This window comes from Homarus americanus, unplaced genomic scaffold (assembly GCF_018991925.1).
Source record: "Homarus americanus isolate GMGI-L3 unplaced genomic scaffold, GMGI_Hamer_2.0 scaffold19117, whole genome shotgun sequence".
NCBI classification, from domain to species: domain Eukaryota; kingdom Metazoa; phylum Arthropoda; class Malacostraca; order Decapoda; family Nephropidae; genus Homarus; species Homarus americanus.
In genome coordinates this window covers 637,668-658,110 of record NW_024754704.1, presented here as the reverse complement: position 1 = coordinate 658,110, position 20,443 = coordinate 637,668, and the positions used below count along the sequence as shown (strand labels likewise).

Here is a 20,443-nt window from a genome sequence, read left to right as displayed (position 1 = left end):
ACATTATGCTTCCAATATCTTCCCAGGTAGTAGTACCTCCCTGTTTGGTAGCTGCCTACTACCTTATTACTAAAGAAGCCCGTTTTCCTGCAACGTGCGCCGGGATTCAGCCATCGCAGCCATCTTGGTGAGAGATGCATAGACTGCTCACCCATAAGGTAATGTACCAAAGTTAAACAGTATTTCTTTTCATGTATTAGTTAGTAAATTAGAATAGTTGTGTACTATTTATCATTAGTTAGGTAGGTTTTGTTCTTGTCTGTGATCCTATTTTGTCTTTTGGGGTATTTTTGTCATTGGGGAACCGACCCATATTTTTTCCATATGTTTATTTATGATATGTAAATTCACCAAACAAATTATTATTTTTATTTTTAACCTAACCCATTTGCATCTCTAGGGATACCTGTACAGTATACAGTATGTAGCAAAAAAAGAAAGTAACTGACTGACCTGTGCATACAGTATATCACCATGGGTTTCTATATTGATTTATAAACACTGAGTGACTCTTATACAGACTTAATGACTAAAAAATGGTTAAGTTAAAGACTAGGACTGTTATTAACCTGCTTTAAACAGATTACCCTGACAAAGAAACATTCAAATGCATGTTCTTTCAATACTCCTTTTATACTTAACTCATCTCCCAAAAAGAAAAAACTTACATTCCTAGTTGGATGGTCAAGGTGAGAGAGGGTTGAGGGAAGCTGTGCTAGAGGAACATTTTGCTGTTGAGCTTCCTGAAGGAGGGAGAGTATTTGACCAACATCCACACTCTTCACCAAGGCATCATACACCTCTCGTGAGATAGGCGGCCGTAGACACGACAGAACACAAACCTGAAGAGAAAAGAATTACTGTCTGTAAAGCTATATCATTAATAAGATACAGTAAACCATTAAACATCGCGGGTTTGAACATCGCGTCCCTCGCCCCTCCGCAGATTACATTACGGGTTGCTTGGGGAGGGAGGTTGTGTGTCGCGTGTGACAACTTCCACTACTGGCCGCGAGGGGTCTCTGTGGTGACCTGGGAGAGTTCCATGCTTCCTTGCTCTCACTGTTACCCGCACTGCCAGCCCGCAAAGAGCTTTGTTGCTTATGTATTCATACCGCCTTTCCCTACTCTCTTACCACACCTGCTGGAGGCTCTATTGGCACGCTTGCCAATGTAAGGAAGGTGCTGACTATGGTGGAGAAAGTGGAGTTATTTGATAAGTTGAAGAGTGGTATGAGCTATGCTGCCCATGGTCACCATTACGGCATGAACAAGTCAAGCATTCGCTACATAAAAAAGAAAAAAAATAAGATTCTCGAGTGCGTTGCCCTGAGTGCTACGAGTGCTGCCAGCAAGACACTGCATCTTAGAGACCCTGTTATAAGTTAGATGGAGAAAGCTGTCGGTATTTGGACTGAAGGTGTGAACCGCCGTACCTTAAGTGTTGACTCTTAATTATCAGGGACAAAGCTATGACTCTAGAAATGTTTTTCAAGTGATAGTGCTGCAGATGTTAGTGTAAGTGGTGACAGTGCTGCAGGTGTTAGTGCAAGTGGTGAAAGTGCTGCAAGTATTAGTGTATGTGGTGACAGTGCCGCAGATGAATGTGAATTTGGTGACAGTGCTGCAGGTGTTACTGTAAGTGGTGGTGCTACCTAGAGGTGACAGTCAAGAGCAAAAGAAGCTATCCTTTACAGATGGTAAAGGATTGTTTGAAAACTTTAAGAAGAGATACAGTCTGCATAACATCAAGGTTACTGGAGAAGCTGTTGCCACAGTTCATGATGCTGCTAAGGCTTACCCAGCTCAGTTTAAAGCTCACATTGAAGAGAAGGGGTACAAGCCTGAACAGGTGTTCAATAACAATGCCAAAAGGAATGTTCTTCTCCATAGAGGAGAAATGTGCACCTGGTTTTAAGGTCGCCAAAGACCATGTTTCATTTCTCCTCTGTGGTAATGTTGCTGGCCATTTTATAAAACCAATTCTTGTTTACTGTTTGAAGAGACCCCATGCACTTGGGTAAAGACACATCTCTTACCTGTCTTTTACAGCCACAACAAAAGGGCCTGGATGACCCTGCTTATTCACAGACTGGTTCCACAACTGTTTTGCCAGTGAAGTGGAAAAGTATTTGCTAAAGAAGGGTTTAGAGATCAAAGTGTTGCTAACAACTGACAACTGCCCTGGTCACCCTGATTCTCTACACTCTGCAAATCCCAATATTTAGGTAATTTTCTTACCTAAAACACAACTTCTCTTATTCAGCCTCTTGAACAAGGCGTAATCTCTGTTTTCAAGGCCAAATACATGACCCACACTTTCTCATGACAATATACGATTAAAGAGAAATGTTAAAAATGAGAAACTGATCTTAAGAGCAGAAGCAAGTGAATGGTCTTATACATGTCAGTCCACTATCTACATAAGTTCCACCAAATCATATACAGTACAGTCCTGGCTTATAAATACCCAGACCCAAGGAGGAGATGTACCAACCCTATCTCAACCTATTAGTTATATGTGATGCCAAGTTCACATGGCAGGCATCTTGGGTTGACATGAATTTCATAATGTAATATGCAAACCTAGAGCACATACTCATGTGCACCTTTCCAATCAAAATCAAACAGACAAACAAATACAGAAAGAACTAAAATAAACATACTACATTCATTATATAGAAACAATAAAATATCAACAACAGGAAATAATATATATATAGTACAGTACTCACTTCTCGGTGCAGCTGGAGGAGAGGCTTGACTAAGAATGGCTGTACTCTGGCTACAATGGCTGTTTGTACATCCACCAGGGGCAGCAGTCTGGCTACTACACTCAGCAGTCCAACCACTGCCTGTGGGGGTTAACAAAAGCAGGGTCAATCAATAGTCCACACTCATAAGCAGGTTGAGTTATTTGTCTTGGTTTAATCAGATGTTCAAATTGTGTGGCACAAGAACCTGAACTAAAATCCCATTTGATCCATTACTTTCATTATTAACCATTGCTTAACATCACAGTATTTACAATATTTATTTATGTATGGGTTTTGTAGCTATGGACAGGGTTGTAACTAAAGTATTTTTTTTTACAGTACCATATTTACATTGTGTGTTATATATAGGATACCACTATTGTTTTGTATAGGCTGGGTTGTGCTTTAACCTAACCTCAATTATGGAATTAACAATGATGTGACTTACAAACAGGGTTCAGGAATGTAACTCAATTGTAATGTGATGACTGCTTGTAGAGTACACACCTGAACATTATACCCATGCTGCCTCTGACAACCTACAGATTCAGTAGTAATATTGAAGGAAATTTTCTGAAGAATATAAATGCATTTTCACCCCATGAAAAGCCCCAAAAATAGGAAGGATAAGTCTTTCTTAATGTCATTTTTGTGATATTTTTTTCCATGAATGAAATGAAATCCATTCCAGTGGAAAAACTGGAGGTAATGCATTGTAGCATAAAGCCATTCATATCTTTGGGATGACACTCACACAGTAACTACCTACTACACCAACTACAGATAATAAAACAAAATCTGATTTATCAAGAAAAAATATCTTAATCAGGCTTTGTTCATTAATCTAATGTTTTAGTACTTATGAAAGGCTAAATGTTACATCAGTGATAGGCGTTATGTAAGAAATTGGTAGTAAGTCAGGTACAGTAGCTATGAAATAAAAAAATAAATAAATAAGTCAGGAAATAACCAGAAGTTACAGTATTATGTTACATGCTGCAGTGCTCTTTTTTCTTCCCCACAATGGTCTAATACGGACTGAACATACTTGTCGTATCCACAGGTTTGGGTGTATGAGTAGTGGTGCTGTGTGAGCCAGAAGATCACACTGGAGATGGGTGGGGAATAGACCTAACTCAGTCAATGATGTCATGGCCTCTATTGCTGCTACAACCACAGATTCCTCAGCATCACTCAGTCCCTGTAAAATACATTAGTTTAACCGATGATCTGTCAAAAATAAGCTTCATTTACTCCAAAACTGAGCAGATTCTTACAATTTGAAAATGTGGTAATTTTTGTGTGTCTGTCACAAGATAATATATTATATTTATGAGAATAAGAAAATGCAGGAAAATATGGTTACACACCTGCAGCAACAGTGGCTTCAGTATGTCTGCACAATGACATCCAATATATGCTGCTACTCCTACAATACTGGAGAAGAATGACAGTCGGAGGTGGCGGTCATGTTTGTCATTCAAGAAAGTTATCATATGAGATAACAGCACATCATTTGCTGTAAGATATCAAATAAGTCATAAAATAAAATATCAAATAATGTTATAAATAGCAGCTCAGATCACCCACACCACTTTCCCCTCCCTCACTCTGCATGAAGAAATAATTATTCCCTTTCTGTTTTTGACCTGATGATTATTATTTCTATTATTTTTATTTTGTTTCAAATGAACTACAGTGTATGTATGTAATACTAAAAAAAAATAAATAAAATTATGTAGTATATCTACCTGAAATTATGAGTTGAAAAATAACCATATAGGTCATAGCTCACACAAAGAAATCTTTATTTCTTTATGTTTTTGACCCTATGATATATTTTTTGGCACATTCTGTATGAGAGATTGTGACTGCATATAATAGAGTATAAAAAAATAAAAACTAAGACAATTACATACTGGTACACCTGTATATCTACCCGAAATTATGAGTTCAAAAATAACCATAACATATCACACAGTTCAGCCTCACCCACTCTGAGTGCTAACTCTGGCGTCCTTCTCTCTCTCACACTGGTTCCGTGAACACTTTCCAGGTGTTCACGCTGATAAAGTTTTTATCTACCGAGGAAATTTACCACAATCATGGCCCCTAAGAGGAAAATCAGCGGCAGTACTCGCGATATTAAGAGAGAAAAAGAAAAGAGTGCATATTGTGATAACTTTTGAAGAAAAAGATAAGATATTGGACAAACGGAAATTTGCACTTACGCAGGAGTCCCCGGAATATAACTCTCACATACACTGAGACTTTACTGCATTTCAATTCCCACTCGGCTGAGTGGCTCATTCGCCAAACGCACTACCTCCCCGTAATGTTTGTCTTAAATGGATGTGGTATTTACACTTGATTCTACTCTTAACTAAATGGTCATCATTATCTGTTGCTTTATATGTTTGGTGTCATTTGTCTTGATATAATTAGTGATAATACAGTAGAAGAAGTAGTGGATTTACACCGAATGTGTTCTCCAAAAGCATGAATTTGGTTGTGACATTGATGGTAAATATTCTTTATTTCAAACGTTTCTCCACTCATATCTTGAAAGTTAATGTTTTCAAGCATTTACTTCTTTACATACATTAAATTTGGCATTAAAGTGATCCATAACTGGGCATCTTTAACAGTTATATATGAATTTATTTGCGATACATCAATATTAATCAAACATTGTGTGAACCAATGAGCTGCAAGAGGTGTTGCACCATCGGCTAAAAAAAAAAAAACGACTATGGACACCCTTCGTTCCACCACAATGCCAGCCTTAAACAAGGAGGCCTATGTGGTGGAAGCCCTCTTCAACTTGTGGGGATGAGGGGAGAAAGCCGGAAGTTTGGTTTGAGTTGGTCCTTAACACATCTTGCCATGGTGTTGGTGATTGTTGCCACATTGTTCATAAAAAACAATTCTGTTGTCCCTACATGCTTCCCTTTCATGCAGGACAAAATGAGGTACCAAATTCTCTTTATGTCAAGACCCAAATAATGCCTTCTGTGCCATGCACACATGGCTGTGCCAAATTTGCCACTGGGTAAAATATATGGAGTCCTAAGTTACACTTAGCATTAATGTGGAGGATTCAAAAAGTTTAAGTCTATTTCTCTTTACAATGAAATTTTCTTGAGGACCAAAGTCATCAGCCCAGGTCATACATGTGAGGTTAAATGTAGTACCATTTAGGTTAGGAGTCCACACACCACCAGCTGGGGCTCTACCATATATGAATGCTTCACCACAAAACACAGTTACATTATCTTTTAATATGTTTTATGGTTTGTATTTTTTATTTCTTGAGTGGTCTTCCAAAGTAACTTTTTTTTTTTTACATACGTACAGTATCGAATACCTTTCCAGTTAGTGGCATTCAGATAAGATTTTGTGGTGCACCTTTGTAGCAGGTACTGTACAATATTTAATATAACTAATCTTACAACAAAAATAGTAATCAAAAGAAAATTTACCTTTCTGTTTACCAAAGAACACACACAGTTTGGTGACAGTCTTCTCCATGAGTGTCCTTTTGACTACATTTGAAGGATCGGAGAACATTGTTGCCACCTTCTGCTGAATGACTTCCTGTAAAGTTGCCAGTTCTGTTTCATAGCTGTAGGAGGTCATCATTCCCTGCAGTTGACTGTATTCAAGAAACCTATGGAGAGATTGAGAATTTTCTTATATACTGTATTTTGGATTGAATTATTTTCTTGTCATATATCAATCTTTTAAAAATATAGCTGTAGAAAGAATTATCACAAGCTTAGGGTTGCATTTCAGTAACCAGACTCTACAGAGATGTCGTAACTGATCATGAGTACTGTACCTGCCCTACAAGATCTGTCACCCTTCTGGGTAGAAACCACTGTCAGACTTACCTTAGCCCAGGGGTGTCAAAAATACTGACTGAAGGCCATATAACACACTATACAAATATGGGCAAGGAATAGAGAAAACAGAGATATATATGATAGTAACCTTAAAGCTGTCTCTGCAATAGTTGCAATATTTTCTGCATATGCTTGCCGTACAATAGCAGCCTCATCCTGGGTGATCTGTTGACAGACATAACTACTATAGCTGTAAGTCATGTTACAAGTAAGTATGAAATAATGTTTTGTAATTAGTTTCCATCAACAAATTACCAACTTTACTTTATTTCTAACTAAATGTGAAGGAATGGTACTGTAAATCTGCTTACTTAAATTTGGCTACCAGTTTACTGTACAGTAAAGATAACAAGATCTGTTGGAGAGAAGCAAGATGCATATGCTTGACAGCAAGGAGTCTGTTATTGTGGATTTTGGTTCAGCCAAACACATTAGAAAGCCCAAGTAAACTGACTGCTAGAAATGTGAGGTTAAGAATGAGATGCTGGAGAAGGTTAGGAAATTCAAATAACTGGGAATTTGTATATGTATTATGTTTGGTTAAGTTGGATGACAGTCAGTCAAAGTGATTACAAGAAGTTCCTGAACATTTCAGGGATCAAGTGAAATGCTTTGTTATATATTTTACTTATAACCTGTATATAAAACCAACTAACATCTACTAATGGGAAAGGAACCTGGAACTCTACAAGAGACAAGATTGATACCATTAAGATACCCAGTGCTAAAGGAACTGGAAAATTTGAATATGAATTGAAAACCTATCACAGTAACATACATAGTACAGTATCAGAGAAATTGAAAACATTGAGTTCACACATTTCAAGGATTTGTGTTTATGGACTTGTGGGGATTGATTATGAACACGTACTTTGTAGCTAAGACTGATGATCAAAATGCACACCAATACCGGTACAACACAGTCAAAGCTTTCAGACTTTATTGGTAAGTGTTGCATCCATCAGGTCTCTTTGAGAAACCTGGATATGATGGGAGAACATAAATTAATTTTGAGGTTACTCTCAGTCATGTGTCCAGGTCCTGGGACCCTGGGGTTTTGAATCTGTGGGCTTGTTTACTATACCTGAGTAGCCCAGAATCCTGGCATATGATAATACAATCTTAAGTCCTGTACACTTAAATTGAGATTATTTCCAGTTTCAAGGTAAGGACAAATATAAAAAGAAAAACAATTATTGAATAATTAAAAAGACAGTTTCTGTTAGTCAGTTAGTAAAAACAATATACTGTATATTATCCTATCCTCGGTTAATTGTGAAAGATCTTAAAAATTCTCAACAAAACTATAAAAACAATGATATTCTACTACCTACTCACATCAGAAAGATTAGGAAGGATGTACTCTGGAAAGATATTAGCATCAGATCTTGGTACACTGGAGACCAGGGTGAGGCAGTGAGTGAGCATGTGAAGTGCACAAACTCGGACACGTGGCTCGCCATCATGAAGCAGATGAAACTGAAAATACCATTAACCACAATCGATGCTAAAACTTTTTGCTTTAGGTATGTTTTAAATGTTTTCTAGAATCATAATTTTAGAATAAAGCTAACAAATAATGCCTGATAAAGAAACTCCTCACATAGAGTTCAAGTACAGACACTTATATAAATTTCATAATGTTACGTCTACACAAACCCATGAAGCAGCTTTTAACTAAAATAGAGGCTCACACTCAAGTTCATATAGTAATTTGAGAAACCTTTAAATATACAGTAATCTCGTGTTTGTGGTGCAGGTCATCATTCAAAGGTTCATAATAACATCTTAAAGGGTTACAATACTACTCATCAATACAGGTTTAAGTCAGATTCTCTTAAAAGTTTCTCATGAGATACGTTTCCTTCCTGGGTTTCTTTTTAGTTTTCTGTACCCAGACATCCAATATGTTATCTGTGCTTCTGTTCTTAAAACCACCCACTCCTGCTTTATTTATATTTGTCTATTTTCTACAGACAATGTTTAAGGTTCATTAACATTATGAAAGGTTAAAAAATTAAGAGTCTTGTATGTGATGGTGGTTTTAAACTGTACAAGAACACTTACTATGTAAGGCAGTATCCGATCCAGAATTATCTCATCTGGAACATACTGAGATACTTTTCCCAAAAGTTCCAGGGCATCCAGTTTAGATGATGTGAAATGAAGAGCCCTGAAAAAAAAAATAGACATCGAAATTAAAAGAATAATACACACCACAAAGATTAAAGAGGACATCAGGAAGTCACATCTATGACTTAAAAATAATCTTAACCTTGGAACAAGATATCTAACACTGATTTTGTCTGTCCACATACAACCACTGTAGCAGCTGGAAGCAGCATAAACATCTTAGTGATTAAAATATCACATTCCTACACCACTATGGGTGAAGCACAACAAAATCTAGTCATCATTACTGAACAATCCATGGTAAAGAGGGTGAAGCTCAAACTTAGCTGGAAGCTGCTGAGAAAAACCAGTTGTCCCCCTCTGAACATCCATGTACACTGTAGGAGTTAACTTGTGGTTAATTCCTCTGAAGGATTCTGATAGGCCCTATGATTGGTTATAATGTGATAGGCCCTATGATTGGTTATAATGTGATAGGCCCTATGATTGGTTATAATGTGATAGGCCCTATGATTGGTTATAATGTGATAGGCCCTATGATTGGTTATAATGGATCACAGAAAAATCCATACACAGGGAACATTCTACACAGACCTGAGTTACCCTTAGAAATGTCTATTATCATTCAGTGATAAACGAGGTCCAATGATATCTGGCCATCAACCCCAATTCTTACTTGAGGGGGTTTCCATACCATGTCAAGAAAATTTTTCAAAAGAGATAAGGGAAAAAGTACACTACCTGAGTGAGGATGTAATTAGAGAAGCAATAATGATGAGCGTTTCACACTTCCTTTCTGGCTTCTCCATGTCTGTCTTCTCCTTTTCATCTTCTTTGTCTTCAAGTTTTTTTGATGCTTCATCTTCAGCCCCCAATGCTACAAGTATATCAGTCAAACTCTTTTTTACCCTGGAAAAGAAAAACTGCACATAAATATTACACACCTAACTCAAGTCAATCTATCCTGGAAAAAAGAGTACCCAAAAATAACCAAACAGACCGTTACAAGCTGATTTCACTGTTGCTCAAATTTCTATTAAGGCTTCAAATGTATTTCATATGTTACCTCATCTATTATGTGTACAAATCCAACCCATCTCATTTCCTTATTCTTGCCCATCCAATCGCAACTACTTGGGGTGAAAAAGATACACTTAGCCATATATGAGAAACACTTGAGAATTGATCTTGGAAATCCCATTTTTAACTGAGCCAGGATAAGGAGACCCATTAACTCTACAGGTTGTAACCAAGACCTGAGCCCTTGACATTGATGGCTGGCACTATTATACACTTCACACATCTTTCCCAACACAACCACCCCATGTGCATCATCAATTACACAAGATTCCCAATATTAACCTAAGTCCAGTTGAATTCCATGATAAAGCCCAAAGAGAGGTGAGAGGGAGTTGGCTCTTCTGATCACAGCTTGCCTGCATAATGGGATTTCCAGAGCTAATACTAGATCTACAATTGGTGACACTCCAAGAATATCTGTGGATCTAAAAGTCAGCTTGAAAAAGGGAAGGACAAGGAGGATGCAAAAATAAATTCCAAGGCAAACAAGTGAAGGTTAGGTGAGGAAGAGAATTTATGAAATAAAATGTGGAATTTTAAAGCATGGCAGACTAGCACATGAAAATACATCCACTGAAAAGATAATCAATTGTGAGAGACAATATCTATTTACTAGCAATTCTTCCATGGGCGACAAAGGTGCAGGGCCAGATCAAGGGTTTCGTGGGCCCCTAAATTTGCCAGTGTACCGTCTATTTATGTACCTTATTTACACTTATGACCCAAATTGTTGTCTTGGGAATCTGCTTGTGCTCTTAGCACTATAACCGACTAAACTATAAATTTCCACCCATAACAAAGAATTGCTAAAAGGATGACACTCAATCCGTGCTCACTGAGGAATTTCTGTTGTTTAGAGAAATGCTCCCCCATAATAAATAAGTAGCAGAATTACTCAAAACTCAGGTAACCAAGGGGCTGATCAACAGCTTTCTGAATGTGAATATATCTTTAAGAATATACAGTATTTGTAAATGCAGTACTCGGTACCACCTGTGAAGATAACAGGTCATTTTCCAAACTTAAAAGGATAAAAAAAAAAGCTTTCTAAGACCCTGGGCACAATGCCCTCTGTGCCCCCTTGATAGTCCGGCCCTGTTGAGGCCAATTGGTTTTCACTGTCATACTAAAAGCTAACTGACAGACTGAAAAATGACAAGTACTGTACATGTACTGTATTTTACTTACTGTTTGATTTTGTCATCAGGAGGCATTATAGGTGTGACAGCAAACTGCTTCAGAAATGGCCAGAGGAACGTATAAAAATGGTCAGGGAATGTGGCCCCTCGTTCCTGCTTCAGGTACTCGGCCACACTGAATCTGCTGCTGGGGTCTCGCTGGATCATATGTTCAACCAGAGCCTATACACCACCACCATGAAATAAGAATACACTCATGGATTTTTCAGTTATGATTTTATATCTCGAAAATTAAATTAACAAACTTCTATAATAATGATAATAAAAATAATAATAAATAATAATATAGCTAATCTTTTGTTCCTCTAAAGAATTCACTAGTGCTCGAAACACTACAAAGTCAAAGACTTGTGAATAAAAAGAAATACTGTACTAAAATAAAAGATCAGAAAAATTTACAGCTCAACTTCAATCACTCATACTGTGTATCCTTAAGTTGTAATACTTCCTAAACCCTGTAATTCTCCATCACTGTACCCTGTTCAGGATCATACACTTAAAAAAAAAGCCTTAAATTGTTTCTTAAAGGCCTCCACAGAAGTTACCTACTTCATGGATGCAAGCAACTGATTGTACAATCTGGATGTTGCATAGGAAAAGGATTGAGCAGCAAAAGAACAATCCCGTACTGCTCTGGGCAAAATCATTTCAGAATGTGTAGTCAGTGGAATTAGTAGGTTGTCCAAATACTTAGGCTCACCAAACATAGTGACTTAAAAGTCATTAGACAGAGTTTAAACTCTATCCTAGCTTTAATTGGAAGCCAATATAATTTTATCAAACAACACATCCACTGCCCACCAAATGAAGCGGTGTAGGAGAATAAGCCCTTAGACTCATGAAAGAACTGAGATATACTGGTTAATCTTCTCAGCCACAATGGCATCGAACATAAAAGGCGAAAAAACTTACGCTCAGCCTCGCGACGCCAACGTGGCGTTGAATGGGCAATATTTTCAAATAACTCAAAAACTATTCAGTGAAACTACTGACTGAACTTTGGATGCCATTTGACAGACGTCGTTTTCTTTGTGTGGGCCTTATAACCTTCCCCGAGAAGGTCTTGATCACCATGTGCATGGCAGCACAGTATGAAGCCAGTGTCGCTCTGGCCATTAGAGTGAGAGGAGGGTATGCTGCTATGCCCTTTAATTATTCCATGAGTTTTTGTTATATTATTTTTCCTTATACCACAATATTCTACATGCTTTGTTATTTATTTTGATATATAGTACATATCAATGTACACCATAATACAAGGAAAATGTGAAAGGAAATCGAGATGTTACTAAACATTTTTCTACCTTTTCAACTTATACTAGAAAAAAGTGGTTTAAATTTCAAGAATTTTCAATTTATTATGGTTTCATACAATTTCTCAGACAATTTTATGCTAGAAGAGACCCAATTACAATTTATAAAACAATTCCATGGCAGTGAAATGAGTCCTAATTTTTTTTTCAACGATTTTTCGGCAAAAACATCCAAGGCTGAGCGTAAGTTTTCGTGCACTTATGTGTCTCAGGCTCCAAAGCAGAGAGGGTTACCAATACTATACACTTCACCTTAACTCTGGGATCATCTATCTTGTCAAGAACTTTGTTGGGAGAGTAATCACCAACTCTATATGCTAAAAGCTGGGTGAGGTCAAAGGGTGCATATCCTTCTGTGAATAATTCAGCCAGACAGCATCTGTAAAACAAAAAGGGGAAATCAATACTGTACACTGTACTGTATACAAACAAATTGCCAACTGGAGATATGATGAGCATCTCAGGTCATTTTAATTATATATTAATCACCTGGGTTCATTATAAGTACTGAGAGTCAATGAGCATAATTATGAGCATCTGTGGCCCAACTAAGGTCATTTATCCAGTGAGCAAAAGGATTTAAAAAGAGATTTTTTCTCATTAACTCTTGTAAAGTTTTTTATACACAGTACTACACTGTAGGATGGCAAAATTAAAACTTGTGTAAATATTCAGTAGACATAAGCATGTTAAAACCCTTTCTTGAATCATTCTTTTCTTATATGATGTTGCTAGACTTATCTTACCCAGCTGAAAAGACATCCATAGCTGGTGTGAGATTCCCTTTATCTCTAACTTCCTTCATCAGGTGCTGGGCATCCATCTGTAGAGTCTTGATAAACCTATAAAGAATGAGAATAAAATATTATTATTGTTTATCACACAAACAAAATAATTGTGATATACAGTATAATTCAACCTCCACTGTATATAACCCCCTGTCCCATACACACACACACACATCAACACCATCTTATGTACATTTTCCACACTTGAATGGGCAAACCATGATTAAATAATGGCAGTTCTCCACATTAAAAGGTCTTTTGCAGGCTTTCATCAGGTTCCTCTCCTGAGGTCATTTCTTATAACCACACCCCATGTCATTCTTGGCCTACCCCTCCTCCATTTTAAAAGAAAATTCTATAAATCAAGGGTTTCTTTATATGTCTCTCATACAGTACTTACCTTTCTGGTGCAATATAACAAGTTCGTCTGCGGGATGTGTCAAAGAAATAAGTAAAGTCGGCTGGATCATCTTCTGGAAGCAATGTGGGTTTGATGGTGGCAAAGTCAGCAAGTAGAAGCCAGTTCCATGATGACACCATAACATTTTCCAACTTGATGTCTCCATGACAAACCTGATAATGAATGAGGGCTTTTGTCAGAACACAATGACAGGACTTTTGTCTCATAACTAGAATAAAACTTTCTTTCCCTTTGCTACTTTATGATTCAAATTGTCACCTGTTCATTGACACATCTACTCCCAAATACCTGACTGTCTCACTTTATTCATTCTATCTCCACTTTTACTGATACATATTCTTCCACATCCCATTTCAGCTTAGTTTCATCGCTTTACTTTTGCTCCCATTCACGAGTAACATTTCCAAAGACACAGTCTTCAAAATTTATTCATTGGCATACATATCTTTTCTTCTGAACCATCCATTAGGACAGTATCATCTGCATACATCAGCTGAATCATCTACCTGTATGTATATTATGTATGTTGTATGTATACCATGTATGTACTCTATATATATACATTACTTCTCTAGTCAGTAGCATGTGGCAATGCCCCCGTTTCATGTCACCACATGCTTAGATAAATGTGCCTGGCGACATCTGGAAGCTGCTAATGTACCACTTACCACATGTCGCCTGAGAGGTCAGAGAGAGGTCAGTTGACCCATATAGGAGTGTAAGGACTACCTGTGCTTGTAAGCGCACCTTGTATATTTCCGTTGAATAGAACCTACAGAACTCTACAGGTGTTTATGTTCGCTCCTGTAGTTAGAACCAAGTACCCCAAACATCTCCACTACCCTTTGCATTATGAATATTTAAAAATGCATCATCAAACCTTTAACAAAAGACTGAAAATAAGATAACTTATCTATCTGACATAAGCAAAAATGACAAGCAGCCAACTCACTCCCTCTTGATGTGCTTGGTTAAGAGCACAAAGTATCTGGAAGGCAAGCCATTTTTTCTCAATGGAAGTGAGAAAAGGTCGTGTGGAGATTCGGTCATACAGATTGCTCTTCACATACTGTCTGAACATCAATCCTGCCTTCTCTGTTACCTAAAAGATAAAAAGAAACATGTGTTTTACAGCAGGAGGAATGATTGAATGACAACGTATGAAAGAAAAAATATGTTTGTTTTGGGCCATCCTGCATTAAGTAAGTATAAGAAAAATATATTGGCACTACCTGCATATGAGGCTATATGAGGACCTGAAAAACACCGTTATTAGCGAAAACGTTATTTGTGTGACATTAAAATACATGTAAAAAGGGTTTATTGGTGCTGCCGCCCCAAGAATTTCACCCATTTTTCCCGCTTAGAAACCCTCCTAACACTTTTTGTTCGCTGAAATAAAAAGAATTGTTATTCAATCATCAAAATAAAGAGTTTGAGTATTATAACACTTAGCTTGGGGGAGTTTTTGAGGTGCTTGGTGTGATGATTGTTCCGTATCTGAGGGCCGCTAACACTTGCACTGTCTTTCATTCTACAAGCTAACCATTTCACAAGAAAATGTTCTGTTATCACTAACAACCTGTTTCTATCGCCTTTATCATTCATAGCTCGCCTCGCATTTCCATCACTACCGAAACATTTTTAGTCAGCACAATACTCTTCTTGGTCTCCTCTAAGTTCCTCTTAAATTTTCTATCTGTAGACTCAGGACAGTTCAATTTCCTCACTTTAAAAGTTCCCGGGCATTCAGGTGGCAAATCACTCCCTCCACCACCTCCCCTAGCCCCCACAAGCAAAAATGCAGAAGCCATAATTGATCACCGACCCTAACAACCACTGGTTATAGAGGCAAAAATCTCACACATGGGAACAGCGCTGTATTCCACGGAACCTGTGTGAGAGTGGGAGTGAGGCGGAGCGGACAACTACATCATCAACATGGCGGCAAACAAACTCTATCTTTGATGCGCTCGGATGCTTCCCGCGAAATCTCCGTTATTCAAGAGAATCCAGACGTTATTATCAAAAATGGGTATCTTTTGTAACTTACCGTTATTGTCGAAAACGTTATTATGGAAGTCGTTATTGGCGAGAGCCTACTGTAAGTGCCAAAAAAGAAACACACCAGAAAACATGGTTAAAGTTTTGGAAAATGAAACTTACTATACAGTAAACCCTCGATAACTTGGTACATATGGGGCTCTGGCCTTGCCGAGTTATCCCAAATTCTGACGTATCGAGGCACTTACCCCTTCCTACAAATATACAACAATAAAAAATTATCGACCCATATATATGTACATGAAATAACTAGATGTAAAAAAGTAACTCTTACCAGCACTGCAGGCAAAGAATGAAGCATCATAGTGGGTGACACAAAATGCATAGTAAATGACACAGAGGCATGGTAGAGGATGAAGATGGCCAGATATGCCAAGATTTTCCCAGATAATTTGATATATCTCGGCATTTCCCGAGTTATACTAATACATTCCGAGACCATATCCGTGCCTAGTTATCAAATGCCGAGTTGTCGGGGGTTTATTGTTTCTCTTGAACAAATTGTGATACCCCAATCATTCTTGTAACAAACTGAAGTTTACATACACAGGATTATGTTGCCACGATCAGATAATATCAAACTTGCCATTATTATTAGTAATCATGAATACCGTATGATCATAACCTTACCAATTTGGAGGCATTAGATTTTGATAAAATTTTAATATTTTGATACAGGATACTCATGTACACTCACTAAAAAATATTCTGCACCCTAGGCTCTGAAACTATCTGCAATGATCACTGCGACAGAAGCTGTGATGAGTGTTATCAGATTTATTGGTCCAGTGTGTCATATTGTATAACCCCATAAAGGAGAATAATTTTTAGTGAGTGTACTGCAAAACTCATCATAATCGGTACTGAAAATGGTAATACAAAGAATAATGCATATAAAATAATGTAAAGACACAGGATCACATGGCCACGCAGTTCCCTAGACGTCATTCACTGCGCACTATCACTGAGCGTTAACACAAATGGGATTTTCGACCCTACAAACTATTGTTCCACATTCCTTCGGCCTCAGAATGAAGAGGCAGTTGGTGTGGGAAGACAATGGGAATAAAAAACGTTTTTGGTTGGGGTGGTGTTTACGAAATTATGGTCTGCATAGCCTCATATATCTATCATCAAAATCACTTCAGGTGTATTGTATTGTACTGTATGTCAACAGCAACAGTAATCAATAGGAAAGGGTAGTACAGTATACTAATCTGTTTAGATGTGAGATGGAGCAATAAAAGATACAGTATGATAAATTTGAAAGATTTCCACCAATGACTATGAAAAAATTATTAATCAGCATTAATGACCTGATTCAAAAGTTAGCACTATTTTTTTTTGTCTGGCAAATAAAAAAAAAAAAGATTTCTGTATACAGTACCTTCAAATAATGAAACTGGAGACAATTAGCAGCTGTAATAAGTTTTGTAGAGACATTCTGCACTGACTTCTTGTACACAGACAGCTGTAGTGATGTATCATGAATAACAAACACCTTCACAACCACTAAGCCCTCCCATGTCTGGCACTTGGCCACCTTGAGGAAACGTGTACTACCCAAGCTGTGAGGGAAAAAAAAAGATAAGAGCATTTCACAAACCAGTGCAAATTCTTTCTATTAATATTCAAATTACAATGCACATTCAGTAATTTTAAAAGGGTTCCCCTATATACACATGAACAGTACTGTACAGCACAGAGCTGTACTGCCAATTACATATACAAGTATTAGCTTTGATCAATCCATTTTCTCTAATATCTCCTGCTTCAAGCATTTCTTGCACATTACACAATTTTCAAAATTAATATTGTATACAGCATGTGTCTGATTACCCTCATATCGTATACAGCATGTGAAGATTTACTGTACTGGTCTTTTCCAACTTTGTGGGATTCAATCAAAGAAATCCATCATTTATTATTTATCAATTGTTTTTGCAGTAGCGTACTGTACTACCAGTGTGGCACGCTAATGTTCTCCCTGGATTTATATACTGTACAGTATCTACATATCAGATCATCTTGCAATGTAAGTGTTACATTTACAATATTTATTACAGTACGTATTATTTATTTTATTACTACTGCACATTATATGTGCTTGCACAGTACAATTAATTATAAATAAAATATTTCATGTGGCAGCCATGACATGGTAACTGAGTACAGTATATGTTTGTTGGTTGAAATAATGAAGAACACTCCAAATGATGTGCAAAAAATTAACAGAAAAACGAACAAATAATCGAACACAAAAAATTTGAAATTGTCGAATAGTTGTTCAGCAATGTCGAAATATTCCGAACTCGATTAATTGGGATTTTTCAGTAATTCGAGTGGTCTAAACACTGCTTGAACAGTATTTTTGGCTGATTGTATCCAGTTACAGTAATGAATGTACAGTACTGCACAAGAGATCATATGCAAAAACAGCAGTGAGCAAGTGAACATAGTTGTGCTGTACAATGACAGTAGACAATGAATTAGAGTATGTATTGTATTTTTCTTTATTCTAAATGTTTATAAATAGAAATAGGAAAGTAAAACATAAAAGTAATGCTATATTTGGGTGATTCATGCTATTGTTTGTACAATGCCCAAGTTCATTGTGTTTAGCTTGAAATTTAAAAACTGATGACCCTCAATACAGCCCTGAAAACCAAAAGCACACAGTTTTGTGATATTGTGCCACCTTTTCACACTTCTGAACAAGTAACAATGAGTTATCCAATGGTAAATATTTTACAGAATGTACAGTACCGTACAGCATATTTTACTTTACTCAAAACAACAGGATATTAAAAAAATAAATTTCATACGTACATGCTGAAACATAACTTGTTTTCTAGCCAGATTTCTGCTTCCAGATGATGGCTTATCATGTAGATGTTACCATAATCAGAATATTGAGTAACAAGATTATAACACTACTGTACTTGCCTTGCTTCATAGTGAACATCTGGAAGATCTGACAGATACGTCTCCACTGGGAAGATCTGCGATGGGGCAATACCTGCCAGTTGATTGCCCATTGTAATATTTTCTGAAATATACCATAATGCATCAGTGACAGACTTTTGTTTTACTGAAATTATTATATCCGTCTACTGAGCTTACAATAGAACGTTCATGTTCTTGGGGCGATTCAATAAGTACTGTACTGTATTGTGCCAAATCACACAACTCACTTGTTCTGAATTAGGGGCAAAATACAGTCAAATAAACCACTGAGATTATGTGAATATTAAACACCCCTATTGACCTAATGCTCCCTGGGTAGCAGTAAACAACGAGGGTCTAGGTTGACCAGCTACCTGACAATATAATTTCTATAAAAAAACAACAACTTATTTCTTACCTCAAGAATAAATTAAATTGGACTGACAGAAAGCACTTCCCCTATTTTGTTTTTTCCCTATTAGTTTATCTAATACTGTATATAAAAATGTTCCCTCCCATGCAACTGATGCAATAACAAGTTTTTTAATGCTTCAAACATTTTTATATGAGCAGGAGGAAAATTTCATAGACATTAATACTATTCTATTTCATGCACACTAAGAAACAGCATTTTAATATAATTTTTGTATATACAGTACTGTATTATGATACATTGTTTGTTACATTTAAAAAAAAAAAACGATAAGAACTAAATTTGTAATTTTCGTAAAACAAGTTTGACAATACAATATGCCAGGATAATTAGCAGACTTTTATTTCGCGGTCCTCTATTATTTACGAATGGCACCCTGGATGTACCCAAGAATGTCTAAGGGTAGTTTCAAAGTTGCTGGCATTTTCGCGGCTGGGACAGGGAGCCATTCGTTCTAGAGACAGTAATTTCCTTTCCCTGTGTTGAACATACTTTACTCGGTGTGTGTGTGTGTGTGTGTAGACACACACACACACACACACATACATACAATACAGTACAGGTAAAAGAAATAATTGTCCTTTAAGGGCAAACACATTTCTTTGTACACAAGTAAAAATGCAACCCCCCCCCCCCTACCAGTCAGCAAATGTTATTCGTGGATTTGGCGATTCGAGGCCATTTTGAGAACCTAACCCCCGCAAATTTGAAGGGCATGCAGTACATATGCATGCTTCCCAGCGTCATCCTCTCCATACACACAAACACCTCCAGGTTATGTTAGGTTTGATAGGTTAGGTAGGTTAAGAGTGTTACCGGGTAATACCAGTACACTACTATACTGTAATTCAATTTGCACAGACTGGCTGTTGGGAAGCATTCCTTCGCTTAGTGTTTGATTATTTGGATGCTAGGAAGCATTTACCAGTAGTATCAACAGTTCAAAAGCAATATGGCATTGTCGGACACACATCGGACATGGAATGTCTTTCTTTATGGGAAAAATTAGGGAAAAACAAAATTCGAAGTGTGATTCCTAAACCTAATTTTGTTTACTCTTGATATTTGAACAAATGTTATTCAACAGAGACTTTCATCAGGAAATACGAAGCTGGTAAAGCCAGACCCCTGACCTTTACTATTTCCCAATACAGTTGTAAACATACACACATTATAATGTAGTTATGAGTTACAAGATTACTAAGCATGTGACCCTTCGACAACCTTATCAATATTCTGCCATAAAGTAACCAACAGTAGCGTGGCTGAGCTAAATATATTATCTACTCAAACCTATACAGTATTCTGTACTGTTTCTATCAATGTGGCTGTTTATCTCCTATTTACATGTACTGTACAGTATGGGTGAACTTATTCTGAGTTTCTCCTGGAGTCAGGCGACGTA

At 37.1% G+C, this 20,443-nt stretch overlaps 1 protein-coding gene across 1 annotated transcript in view; it reads right to left on the bottom strand.

The window, feature by feature from the left end:
* Nucleotides 1–20,443, bottom strand: part of LOC121855902 (phosphoinositide 3-kinase regulatory subunit 4-like) — a 44,614-nt gene that overhangs the window by 20,893 nt on the left and 3,278 nt on the right. The window contains exons 2-17 of the mRNA XM_042351072.1: nucleotides 18,606–18,708; nucleotides 17,047–17,227; nucleotides 14,548–14,697; nucleotides 13,575–13,747; nucleotides 13,133–13,228; nucleotides 12,639–12,765; nucleotides 11,063–11,235; nucleotides 9,536–9,703; nucleotides 8,729–8,834; nucleotides 8,000–8,140; nucleotides 6,750–6,826; nucleotides 6,239–6,426; nucleotides 4,127–4,275; nucleotides 3,805–3,957; nucleotides 2,736–2,855; nucleotides 669–842 (exon numbers count right to left, since the gene is read on the bottom strand). Coding sequence (XP_042207006.1) covers nucleotides 669–842; nucleotides 2,736–2,855; nucleotides 3,805–3,957; nucleotides 4,127–4,275; nucleotides 6,239–6,426; nucleotides 6,750–6,826; nucleotides 8,000–8,140; nucleotides 8,729–8,834; nucleotides 9,536–9,703; nucleotides 11,063–11,235; nucleotides 12,639–12,765; nucleotides 13,133–13,228; nucleotides 13,575–13,747; nucleotides 14,548–14,697; nucleotides 17,047–17,227; nucleotides 18,606–18,697 — 2,268 coding nt within the window. The 5' untranslated portion in view covers nucleotides 18,698–18,708. The remainder of the gene's footprint in view (nucleotides 1–668; nucleotides 843–2,735; nucleotides 2,856–3,804; nucleotides 3,958–4,126; nucleotides 4,276–6,238; nucleotides 6,427–6,749; nucleotides 6,827–7,999; nucleotides 8,141–8,728; nucleotides 8,835–9,535; nucleotides 9,704–11,062; nucleotides 11,236–12,638; nucleotides 12,766–13,132; nucleotides 13,229–13,574; nucleotides 13,748–14,547; nucleotides 14,698–17,046; nucleotides 17,228–18,605; nucleotides 18,709–20,443) is intronic.